The following is a 13040-nucleotide window of genomic DNA, read 5'->3' on the forward strand; positions in this document are numbered from 1 at the left end:
TATATCCAAATGAGGATTTTCCCTTCACTTTCTCCAACAATGTGCCTTTGCATAAAACATATTGGAGTGCTTCTTGTGAGTTGCTCTGAAAATCATTCTACATTCTTTTGCATATCCTCAGCGGTGAGAAATTCTGTCCTTTGTAGAGTTGATTTCGGGGAACTTGTAAAAGTCACCTGGAATCAGACCTTACAATTTAGGTGTTGCGATGGGGAAAGCTGGGTGATACATTTTTGGTGAAAAGTGAGGTAAGATTCTAAAGTAATGGGTTAGATTTTCTCATGTGACAGGAGACTAGCTTTATAAGTTCCAAAATAGTAATTAGGAGTATGGCAGCATGGCTGGCCCAAAGCTGTGGTCTCCCACGGGGGCTTGTGTGAAGGGCTGTGCTCATCTGATACTTAAACTTGCGCGTGTGGCTGTGCTAGAAGTGGGTTAGTCTCAACACTTCATAGTTTTCCTTTCTACACTCTAATTTATACAAAAAACAAATTAAATGAGCCCAATTTTCCTTTCTTCAGTGGGAAACAATGCTTGTATATGTAGGGGAAGCAGCAGGGCAGAAGGAAGACAAAGAACTAGCCCAAGAGAGACCAGCGGAATAGGTTGTTTTTCTAGTTAACATCTTCCCTAGGGCAGGGCATGGTGATGGGTTTATTTTTAAAAGGGCTTGAGCTTAAGACCTCTATCTGGTGGAATAAAAGAAGATGATGATAATGTTTAACAACTAATTAAATTAGCAGAGGTGATTATGTGGATAAAGGAGGTTGAAGTGTTCCTCCAGATGGACTGTTGAGTAGAACACGTCTTTGCAGATATTCGAGTTGATGTATTTTTACATAATAAACCCATTGTGGTTTTATGCAACACATTTGTTGAATTAAAATGTCTTAAGCTCTACAAAGTTGAATAAGAAACAAACCTATCAAGCTCCTTGTCAATTCTTTCCTGCTGCTGTCTTAGGAGTTTTATTTCTTCATTAATTCTGTGCTTTTCCCTATAAAATCCAAGTTTGGAGTTAAATTTTAAAACAAAGCAGGCATTTCTAATTGGGAAAGAATAAATCAACAACTTGCTGACTTCCATGTCAGTGAAAGTCCTTTACAAACCAATTCTTCAGTGTCCCCTCCCTCTGCACTACTGGTGTGAGGAATCCCCCAGCACATCTCCTCCTATAAACACGTGCCAAAGGCATCATTTTTGACACCTGAGGATGGCCTGGACTCCACCTCGCTGCTTCCACAGGGCCCCTCTTACAAGGTGTCCATTCCTGATCTTCCCACTGAGCACAGGAAATCTAAGGGCTCTGTGTGTGTGTGCGCACGCACGCACTCTTGCATTGGTGAAAAGTGGGTGGGTGGGAGGAGAAGGGGACCCTGGAAAGCAGAGGCTCAGACTTCTGCTCTGCCTGCTGGATAGGACCTAGTTGGCCACTCTTCCGTTTACCCCTCTTTGATGTGTTTCCTAAAAAGCATCAGATACCCGAAGGGGACGATGCCCATCCTTTCATACCTTTAAAGCAATAAAGCCTCGAGGCAGTAACCTTGATATCAAGGACAGAAGAACTGGACTCGGCCAATTTGTTATCATAAGAATTGACAGATATCCTCTCATTAGGCCATTTCTAGCTTTCTGGCACATAAGAATACCATGACTGGCCACGAGTAATCATTCTAAATAAGCACAAAAAGCTGAAAATATTTCCCCAAGAAAACATTTCAGAAAAGACTTCCCTGCCTTGCTTTCCTCAATACCAGCCCAGCTCCAGGGAGCTCCTTCTACTGCAGACAACCTTTCTGTGCTTCTTCCAGGGCTCATCTTGGTAAACGGACAATACTCCAATCTCTAGTCCCTGGAGCTCTCTCCTGGCCTCTCCATGTTGGGGTGCATCCCCCAACCACACCACAGCAAAGCTTTCTTCCTTCCTTCAACCCCTGACACTTGCCATGGCTCCACGGTTACCACATACCTCCTTGACACTTACCTGAAGGGAATCTTCAAGTCTATAAGATGCTCAGAAGCGACTCTCCTCATCAAAGGAGCTTAGTGTCGATAATTTTTACAATCACTTCCAGCTCTAAAAGAGTCTATGATTTTATATTTAACAATAGTATGGCGTCAACTTACATCCTAAAGTCCTTTTGGATCTTCGCAAATTGTTTTTTTGCCTCCTTTATAATATCATGGTAAGTTGGAGCAGGTGGTGTGATAGACTTATGGTTAAGGAAAGATTTCCAATTAGGAACATTTGGGAGAGGTAAAAAATATCCCTCACAGGGGGACAGAGGAAGCCATCTGGCCTGGGCTTTCCAGTCATGAAGGGTCTCAAGTGTAAACATGAATATTATGTTTGGAGTGACACTGAGAGGACTGAAAGAAGATGATACCCATCAGACCACTTTAAACTTCCATCCCATTATCTGGACCACACCATCCATAGTGCACTAGGATTTAATAGTTTCATAAATCCTGTAATTACCATTTCTATGGGTCGTTTTTTTTTTTTTTTTGGTGTGCTTTAAAATCAGCAATTTGTTAAATGCGAATATTAAAAATATACCAAAATTTTTGTAACCCTGTTTAGGCATTTCTTCATTTCTACATATACTGAGAACCTCAAAGTCTCTTGACTTCTGAGAGGCTGTGGAGGTAACTGGCAGCATGTGTTGGTTGCCTCAGTTAGCCTGGCCTATGCTAACTGCATGGAAGAAGGATGGTAAGTAGAGGTATAATATGTTGTTAATGAGTCTGGGGCTTTTATCCATTTGTTTCTGGTACAGCCTGTGGCTATGTTACCGACCCTGGTCTTAACCCATGTTTGTTATCTGGCAAAGCAGACACCCCTTCTGATGCAGCAGGAGGCAGCTCTCAGTTTGTGTTAAAAGAACACCTTAGCCTCACTGATAAACTGGGAGCTCTTAAACCTCTGCAATCACCAAGATACTGGGGATGAGACTGTCCTCCAACAGCCCCACACCCCATCCTGAACCACACTTCAATATTATCTCTATCCTTCTCTGAATGCAATCTGCTCATTTTAAAAACATTTATGTTCTATTTCAAGGCTGTTCTTGATGCTCATTTTAATCTTACTTATCTGGTTTAAGAATGTTAGGAGAAGCCCATGGATTTGGTCCCTGGGACGGGGCCACCTTAATTTCCTGAGTATTGTATCTCGATTGAAATAACCAGAAGGAAAAACATGAATGGCTCCACAAGGAAGATTCTCACAGCAAACTTGAATGAAATTTGTCTTTCCTGTGAAGCTCTAAACTATTCAGGAAGTATCTTTAATCACTTATAATTTGAATATCAAGGTCTTAGAGTCAAGGAAAAGAACAGCTGGTTTTCTGTGCACTCAAGACTACTTTCTCTACAATGCCAGAGTGATAAATTCTCTCTGCTGGCATTACTGGCTGTAGAGGAAAGCAGTGTTGATAGCCAACCATACTTCATCCTACCCAGCACAGACTTTGAGAGGGTCTGGATGATTACGTTATCCCAAACAGGACGGAAATTCTTTGAAATAGACTTTAGAAAGAAGTCTGCTGTTATTTTATTGAGGAATTTTGAGTTTATTTTTCCCCTTAATCATGTCTAGGATTTAGAATACGGCTTTCCTTAAAGAAAGAGATGAGCCTGACTTGACTATTTAATGTCACAATGGTATATGGTTCCTGAACTTATAATTCAATGAAAAGTTTATTTGCACTATGTAGGTGAAATCAAATCAGTACATTGACAATATCTGGCATCCCCAGGAGGCAGACCAATAGTGACAACTGCATATACACATGAGGAATGAGAATGCTCTCATTATTGGCTTCAAGGACTCATTCAAGATATGAGGGCCAGCATGAAGCGAAATTGGGATGTCAACAAAGTGTGTGTCTTCAGTGCCCTTTATCATCTTCTCTTTTGGTGCTCTTGTTACTGCCCAATGTGGGGCCTTCTGCTTGCTGCAAGACATGCCAATAGTCAAGAGACAAAGTTGTAGGAGGAAAAGGACTTTATTATTACAGCTTGCTAGCAAGAGGGAAGATGGCCGACTCATGTCCAAAAGAACCATCTTAAGGAGGTATGAAATCTTACAGTGGTTATATAGGCCATTGTGTTATTGGGGAGGGGGTTAGGAATGTTGACCTTCTGGTGTTACAGACTGGGAATGCCACACCAGATCTTTCAGTTTTCACTGATGATGGCTATCAGCATAGAGTCTCTGTTTGGGGGTCATCACGTTCCTAAGGAACTCAAAAAAGCAGTTATCATCTTATCACAGCTGGGAGGTACATGCACAAGCAGGGGTTGTAAAATCTACAGAGCAGTTAGATCTCCTGGAGGGTGCATATCCAGCTGGGTTAGTTTGTCAGAGGTCATTCAAAGTTACAATAGAGTTTTTCTTTTCTACAATATGGCTTCCCTTATGTCAACCTTGTCTTGAGCCGGTATCACTCTTCTTTCAGGATCTTCTCACCTCTTCATTTCTCCTTGTGGCATTAACAGGCCACATTTCCCACAGATTAGAGAGAGAGGGCCACCCTGGAGACTGAGCTCTAGTTCTGGCACTATGGTCAGCACTCATCATCTAGGGCCATGGTAGCCAAGGTAGTTGCGATACTGTGATTTATAAGAAATATATATTTGGTCATTCAGATATATTTGATCTTCATCCATTCCTGGCTCACAGCTCCCAAAACCCTTGGAATTTTCTGAGCATAAGGAATCCATTCCTGGCTCACAGCTCCCAAAACCCTTGGAATTTCCTGATAATTTCCATAGCATCTTTTGTTAAAATATTTGGTCTCTTGTCCTCAGTTCCTGAAAAGGCCTCAGGGCCTTTTGAGTGAAATGGGTGTCTTGTTTATGTTAATGAAGGTCAATTTTGGACCCCATCCAAGGGGGGGCTGGTTGCCAGGAGAAGCAGCCTGTGATCAGAGGATTGGATCTGAATTTCAGTCCTACCCCCTGATTTCTGGGGAGGGGAAGGGGGCTTGAGGTTGAATCAATTGCCAATGGCCAATGACTTAGTCAATCATGACTATGTAATGAAGCCTCCATAAAAACCTGAAAGGACAGTTTTCAGCCCTTTTTTGGAGAGCTTCCATGTTGGGGAACCAGAACACTTCCAGGTGTCACTGTGCCGGGCCCCAAGCTCCACAAGGGCAGAAGCTCCTTTGTTTGGGACTTCTCCCTATGTATCTCTTCATCTGGCTGTTGATTTGTTATCCTTTAATATCCTATGTAATAAATTGGTAACCTAGTGAGTAAATGGGTTTTCTTGAGTTCTGTGAGCCATTCTAGCAAATTAATTGAGCCCAAGCAGGGGGTCGTGGGAACCTGATTTGTAGCCAGTTGGTCAGAAGTGCAGGTAACAATCTGGTAATTGGCATCCTGAGTTGGAGGGTGTTGTTGGAACCTCAAGGTGGTAGCTAGTTGGTCAGAAGAAGAGGTAACAACCTGGGCTTGCGACTGGCATCTGAAGTGGAGGGTGGTCTTGTGGGACTGAGCCCTTTACCTGTGGAATCTAATTCTATATCCGGGTAGATAGTGTCAGAATTGAGCTGAAGTCTCAGAAACTCTGCTGGCATCTGAAAACTGCTTGTTGGTGTGGGGAAGCCTCCAAGACACACATTGGAATTGGGTCCAGGAACCCTTTGTAGCAGTTAATCAGGCTGGCCTTCTCTTCCTTATCTGTAAAGTATGGGGGTTGACCTAGATGGTCTTGTAGCTCTCCTCCTGTTCTGATTTTCCATGAAGTAGAATATGAGCCTATTTAAGTTCAGACCCATCAATAGGGTAATGGCAAAAGGCTTGGAGAGTGTGGGATGGAATTTGAGATTCTGCAAAGGAATAAAGGAGAGAGTTTGTTTACTTATTGGATATGGGGGCTGGATGAGAGACGGAGAAGGAGGCATCTAATATGGCTAGGAAAATGATGTAATCATTCTACAGAGATTGGGAAGTCTGTCAATTTGAAGGGTGTATTATAGGGCATGAGAAGGTATTTTAATAATGGGCATGTTCAATTAGAATCTCTCTCAATAAATGTAGATAGAGAGCAATGGGGGCAGATATGAATTCAGGGACTCTCTTCAGAGGTGATAATTGAAACAATGAGAATGGATGAGACTCTAAGGGAGAGTGCAGAGAGAAAAGAAGGCCAAGAAAGAACCCTGAGGAAGAATACATTTCAAGGGGTAGCAGTAGAAGGAGGGGAGGAGCCTGTGGTTGGAAAGGTACTGGAATTGGTATAATACAGTGTCACTTAGGCCAAAGGAGAGGAGCTATTTAAGGAGGGGGAGTGTCAATTAAGTCATAAAGGTCAATCTGAAGACCAAGAAAGGGCCACCAAACTGGGTGATACCCGTACTCATCCAACAAGTACTGTCTGAGCTCCTGCTGTGTGCCAGGCACTGTTCTGGACCCTGGAGATTTAACAGTGAACAAGATGTGCAACGTTTCCACTCTCATATGGCTCACATTCTAGAGCATGTGCACGTGTGTTGTGGGGACAGAATATAAGTGAACAAATATGATTATTTTAAACAGTGATATGTACTATAGGGAAGTAAAATAGGATATTGTGAGAAGAGAGCAACTGGGAATGCATATGGGAGGCACAGCATTAGATAGGGAAGGCCTGAATGTCACGGAGCAAGAGGAGCTTGCCATCACATTTGAGTAGGAGAAAGGGCAGTGTAGTTGGGAGCAGAGCGAGTGAGGGCAGAGTGATAGAAGATGAAACCAGAGAGATAGGTGGGGCCGGATCTTCTAAGGGGATTTGTAGCCCACGATAAAGTGCAATAGGGAGCTATTGGAAGCCTTTCCATGGGGACTTATTTGAGTTATACCTTGACTCTTGCGTGGTGAATGGCTTGTGGAAAGGGGAGAAAAAGGGAGACTAGTTAGGAGTCTATTTCTATAGTTGAGGCAAGAGTTGGTAGTGGTGATTGGACTAGGGTGGTAACAGTGGAAATCGAGACAAGTTTAGAGTTTCAAGCTATGCTTTAAAGGTGGAGTTAATAGAACTCAGGGCTGTTTTAAAATGAGCATCCTAAAAACTGCAATAACATTATAGACCCTAAGGAATGTCTAACAGAACAATTTTGGGCACCAAGCCTGGCAGTGAGGGTAACAGTTTGAGTCAAGGTGTCCTGCCTGGCCGCCAGCCTTTAAATCATCCCATGACCAATCAATGCCCGTGCAGAAGGCTGACAGTGCCGTTCTTCTCCCAACAGCTAAAGACTTGGGCCCAGGAAAGCCTTGTACCAGCTTATCAAGTTAGTCTGTTTCTTGAATAGTATATCAAACACTGTAGGGGGCTAAAGTTAAGAAACCTTGAAGATAATGTTTTTGAATTGGTGGTGAGGGGGTAGGGCAGTAGTTGGGAATGGAGTGGAGATGAAAGGAAATAACATTTGTTGGATATAAACGTATGCCAGGTACTGTGATTGGATCTTTAGACACAACATCTCTAGAATTCTGTTTGAGGCTATAAACAAGATGGAAGGGTTACTGGTGTCTTCATTTACATGAAAATAGCTCTACCCAACACAGTCCTGTCTGTTGCTTGGCAGAGGCCATCCCAGGAAGTCTCTTCTTGGTGATGGCTAGAGTCCTGTTTTCAGAGTGTGCATGGGGGCTGCTTGTTTTACTCCAGGAGAGAAATTTTATAGTGATGTAGGTTAGATTCAAACAGTAGCTGTTATTGAATGAGGCCAATCATCAACTGGAATTTCCTGTTTTCAACTGATTGTTCTGGCAACCTGTGGTCAGAAACACAGTATTGTCTTCAGGAATTACATGACATTCATGGGTTCTGATCATGCTCTACAAATTATCTTGTCTTCAGGGATCTTCTAAATGACATTACTGGAATGTGTCCATATGAACTACAGTTTTCTCTTGATATGAATCAAGTCTGAATGGTAAAATTTCAATATAAAACTTCCTTAGGCTGGATCCAAGTTTCTTTCAAACTTTGGCTGTGAGATTTCATTCTGCATAAGTATATATTTGACTAGTCAATGAATGACAACATCAAATCTAAAGGGGACATAGTAGAAGCTTCACCTTGAATAATTAAAGCAGAGAAAAACTAAACCTTACAAAATCTATTCATTTTGATGAATGTTTCAGCAAGACTTAGAAAAGACTATTGTACAAAGAATATTTTAGCAGCATTAATGTAATCACAAAGAAAAATTCTCATAATTCCACTTTCCAAAAAATAAAACTATTTTCAATTTTCTGTGTCTCTCCATCTGTCATATGCAAATATGTACTTTAAAAAAATTATTTATAAAGTTAAATTGCTAAGCAACAGTTTAAACTTTTAAAACTCTTAAAGAAATATTGAAAGTTTTGCCCTAGACATTGATATTTTATCTAAATTAAATTAAATACATTAAAATGGATTAAAGGACTGATTTATCAGATCTTTAAAAAGTAATAGGTATATTTATATACAACGATGGGGATACATTCTGAGAAATGCATCGTTAGGCATTGTGGGAACATTATAGAATGTACTTACACAAACCTGGATGGTACAGCCCACTACACACCTAGGCTATATGGTACTAATCTTATGGAACCACTGTCATATATATGCGGTCCATTGTTGACCGAAACGTTGTTATGCAGCATGTGACCATAATTATTGTAATGTTTGCAAAAGATTTCACTGGATGTACATACCAGAAGGGCTCTATTGCCCTGATGATAGCATGGTGCAAACATTGCTGGGTTTTCTTATATGAAATCACCAGTTTCTCCTCTCTTCTTCAATTGTGTGTTCCAAAATGACATTTTCCCTCCGAGAGTCTAGCAAGGGAGGCCTGTGTCTCTTCTAACTCAGGTCCCTCTGAATTCTGGGAAAAGATAGCCCAGGTCTTGCTTACCTTGGGACTGGTGGGATGCACATGGTTGAAAAAGAGGCAGTGGTCCTGTTCATTACATAAGCAAGAAGCCTGCAATCTCACTTGTGCCTGATTTCCATCTTTAGTTTTTCCCCCTTTGCCCATCACAGACCGTGAAGATGTCCAGCAGCATTAGAAGAGAAGGCTCAGCAATCTTCCTGAAACAAGTGATACCTGAAGATACCAGGCTACTGTAACGACTGTCTTACTCCCCCTGCTACATAAAGTGACTGAAAGTCTAAGATCTCTGAGTAAAAGTCACAGAAAGTTGAGAATCGTTCTCGTAGAATCATTAGCACAACTAATAATGCACTTTTCCTAAAGTGTAGATGGTCTTGAGCTACTGAAATTTAATTTGCATGCAGCTATTTCCTGTGAATATTTAATTTTTCCTTCAGAGTGCCTGTTAGAATTTCAAAGCTCTTATCCTTCTACAAAGTTACACTGTGCTCTTGAGTATAGTTTCCATGATGAAATATTTGTGAGGAAGATGATATATTTGTCACTCTGAACTAATTGGATTTTCTTTGCCTTGCACATTCATTATATACTATTGGTATTGAAACAAAGAACTATGTTTTATTTCTTATAAGTTATTAATTTTGAACATATGTCATTATTGAAATGAACGGGGTATACATTCTTTATAAAGTCATTCTCATTGCCCACAATATTTGATCACAGTTGTACATTTGTGTTGTGTAATGAGGTTCTGGGCTGTAGAATGTTGGTGTTGACTAAGACCTCAGCATTTTCTTGCAGGATTCAATGAAGACAATTTTCAGTAGACTTCTGTTAATGTCTATTAATGACTATCTTAAATTTTATTCTCTTCAGATACTTAAAGCCATCAATTTTTCCCAACTGCAGAAAAATAGAGTACTTAAAGCTTACAAATTATGAAGAATGGCTATATTCTATTCCTTGGGGATGACTGTGGCAACATGTTTTCCAACTCCAGTGTCTGAACTGACTCCACACTTCATTTTCTCATGCACTGCTACCTGGAGGTTACCTGGCAAACCACTAAATGGAGAAGGAGTCACTTGAGTACAAATAAAATGGGCCTATTCTGAGACTTCACAACAGCTATGGTTGGGATGTGACAAACCAACACCTGGAGACATCCTAGAGGCCTCAATTCAGACTCTGGGGTCTTAGATCTCCCTTTAGAATCACACAGTATTAGAGAAACAAGGGACCTTAGAAACCATAGGGTCCAATTTGCTTATGTTATAGATGAAGAAACTGAGGCTTCTAGGAAGGAAGTACCTTGTCTTTGAGAGCTTGGGTGTGTATGAGACTCAGGAAAACAATGGCCCACAGGCAAATTTTGCTCCTATCTGCCAAAAGTATTGTCCTAGACTCAGGCTGCTGGAGGCTTTACTGTCTACCTCATATCCCTTAGAGATATTCCCTGGAGTATCCTCAGAGTTGCTCATGAGATTACCAGGTTTAAGGCCAAAGTACCCATTCTACACATAATGTTATTGTATAAGAAGTAAAAGGAACCTAGGCAGCAAGCAGTGGCCAAAATCTCCTCCTTTATACACCAGAATTAATTTAATTCTTAATTCTAAAAACTAAATTCTTGAAATAACTTAATATGTGGCCCAAACTGATTTTAGAGCAGTTATCTTCTGCTTAATGTTTATCTTTGCTTACACTTTGAATATTTTAATGTTAATGTTTAATGTTGTAAGAGTGTCATACATCCACAACATAGCCATATATACAGAAATTTTTTTTAAAAAGTTGTTAACTGAGCACATATGCCTTATTCTATCAGAGATAGTACCACTGTTGGAATCTCACCAAGATTCTATATGGCCTGGAGTTATGTGTAAAATAGGGTTACCATTTTAGTAAGTTTCATTACTTAATACATCACTAGCAGCAGTTTTGTAGCATAGTCTAGAAAATTGAGGGAATAGGGCTACTGGAAATACTAACACAGATTTAACTAAAAGCATTCAACTTGTCTATAATTAACAAGACAAGAAATAAATGTTAGAGAGGATGTGGAGAAAAGGGGACACTCATACACTGCTAGGGGGAATGTAAACTGGTGCAGCCACTACGGAAAACAGTATGGAGATTTCTCAAAAAATTAAAAATAGAAATACCATATGATCCAGCTATCCCACTACTGGGTATTTATCCAAAGAACATGAAATCAACAATTCAAAGAGATTTATGCATCCCTATGTTCATTGTAGCATTATTCACAATAGCCAAGACATGGAAGCAACCCAACTGCCCATCAATGGATGAATGGATAAATAAGATATGGCATATATATACAACGGAATACTACTCAGTCATAAAAAAAGACAAAATCATGCCATTTGCGACAACATAGATGGACTTTGAGGGAGTTATGCTAAGTGAAATAAGTCAGAGAAAGACAAACACTGTATGATTTCACTCATATGTGGAGGATAAACAAACACATGGATAAGGAGAACAGATCAGCGGTTACCAGGGCGGGGGGGGGTGTGCGAAAGGCGTAAAGGGGCACAGGTGTATGATGACAGATAAAAATTAGACTATTGGTGGTGAACATGATGCAGTCTATATAGAAACTGATATATAATAATGTACAGCTGAAATTTACACAATGTTATAAGCCAATATGACCTCAATAAAATAATTTTAAAAAAATCCTCATATATTCCTTCTAAACTATAACCTTTGAAATATAAATGTTAAAGTGGTATTAATTCATTCCTGCAAAATTTCTTTATGTCTCCCATTTTGTTCTTAACTTCCACTGTCTTGGTCTACTTCCAGAATACTATTATGAAAATTGGTCACTCAATAAATCTATTATAGAGCATGAAAAAAAAAGCATTCAACAAACTTGCCAGGACTTTTACTAGGCATTGAAATACAGAGATGAGTAAGACATGGTGTTTGGCTTTAAGGAGTTAGTAGGAATGAGAAGTTACAACTGGCAGTTTTGAAGTAGGAGACAGAAGAACTATGAAAAATAGGCATAAAGACTATAAAAGTCTAACAATCTATTCTCCTTTAGTGCAGGACTGTCTCAAATTGGATGAGGGTGCTCCTCTGTGCTACCACAGCATCCTATGTAGGATTCTGTCACTGATGGCACTTTCCTGTCTCTGCCGTTGGATGGCTTGTCACCTTCATACTAGTACCAGTGCTGAGATGTAATGTGTATTCAGGAAGTGTTTACTGTTCTTTGCCTACTGAACAATCATTCTTATTGATATCTTTGTGCAGTTGAGTCACAGACTTCATCTTGAGAAGCACAGTCATTATCATCAAGTTAATTATTTTGTCCTATATTGTTTAAGTCAGGGAGACATAATATATCTTTAAAGAAAATTTTCATTAAAATGGTTAACATAAAAAGTTTTGGTGCCTTAAATGGTTAGCTCTAGTTTTCCGGGAAATTTAGTTATGGGCAACAGTTCACTCTCTGATAAGGCCGGATAAACAAGTTGTTGATATAGAGATTCCGCCACTTTCATAATTTATGCCCTTGAACGGAGACAGCTCCAAGGGTTTGGAGGGACGTTAGCCATCCGCATTACTTCTATGAACCCCTCCTCCCCCCACAAAACTATTCCAAATAAACATACAAACTTTGGGTTAATACAGGTTCAAGACAAGTTCCCTAGCCCCCTGCTTGTAACTGGATTGAATATCTAAACCCTCCTGTAAAGACAGAAATTCTGAAGCCCCCACTTCTCCAAGACCGACCAAATTGGAATATTAGTAACAAAACAGTGAACAAATATATGTGAGGCAAACACCAAAAGGAGTCAATTTGGCTTTTCCTTAAATACACAGGACTTCAGCTCTAAGCTAGGATAGGGTTTCTGCTTTCTGAAATCCTGGAGCACCTCACAGAATCACTCGGAGCCGTAAGCCAGCAGTGATTTTTATGGGGTGAATGCATAGTAACAGTGTGGGTTTTATTTACTTCCTCCTTTGCCTGCCTACTTCCTGGGAGAAGAAATGGGTTGGGTGAACACAAAATTACAATCTAGTCAAGTTTTCATATTTACTTGAGATTGCTTTTTAGTCCTAAATTCTAAGCATTAAAAAAGCTATGGCTTTCCCATCTGATTTTTTTATTAACTAAAA

General features: G+C 40.2%; 1 protein-coding gene across 2 annotated transcripts in view; it reads right to left on the bottom strand.

Moving 5' to 3' along the window:
• The window catches only part of FAM227B (family with sequence similarity 227 member B), a 206498-nt gene that overhangs the window by 4482 nt on the left and 188976 nt on the right, over window positions 1-13040 (bottom strand). For both annotated transcript variants that reach the window (XM_087427054.1, XM_014780403.2), the window contains exons 14-15: window positions 2128-2205; window positions 923-997 (exon numbers count right to left, since the gene is read on the bottom strand). In XM_087427054.1, the coding sequence (XP_087283180.1) occupies window positions 923-997; window positions 2128-2205 (153 nt within the window). The remainder of the gene's footprint in view (window positions 1-922; window positions 998-2127; window positions 2206-13040) is intronic.

The sequence above is a fragment of the Ceratotherium simum genome, chromosome 3 (assembly GCF_057802395.1).
Source record: "Ceratotherium simum simum isolate JZ-2026a chromosome 3, ASM5780239v1, whole genome shotgun sequence".
Classification (NCBI taxonomy): Eukaryota; Metazoa; Chordata; class Mammalia; order Perissodactyla; family Rhinocerotidae; genus Ceratotherium; species Ceratotherium simum.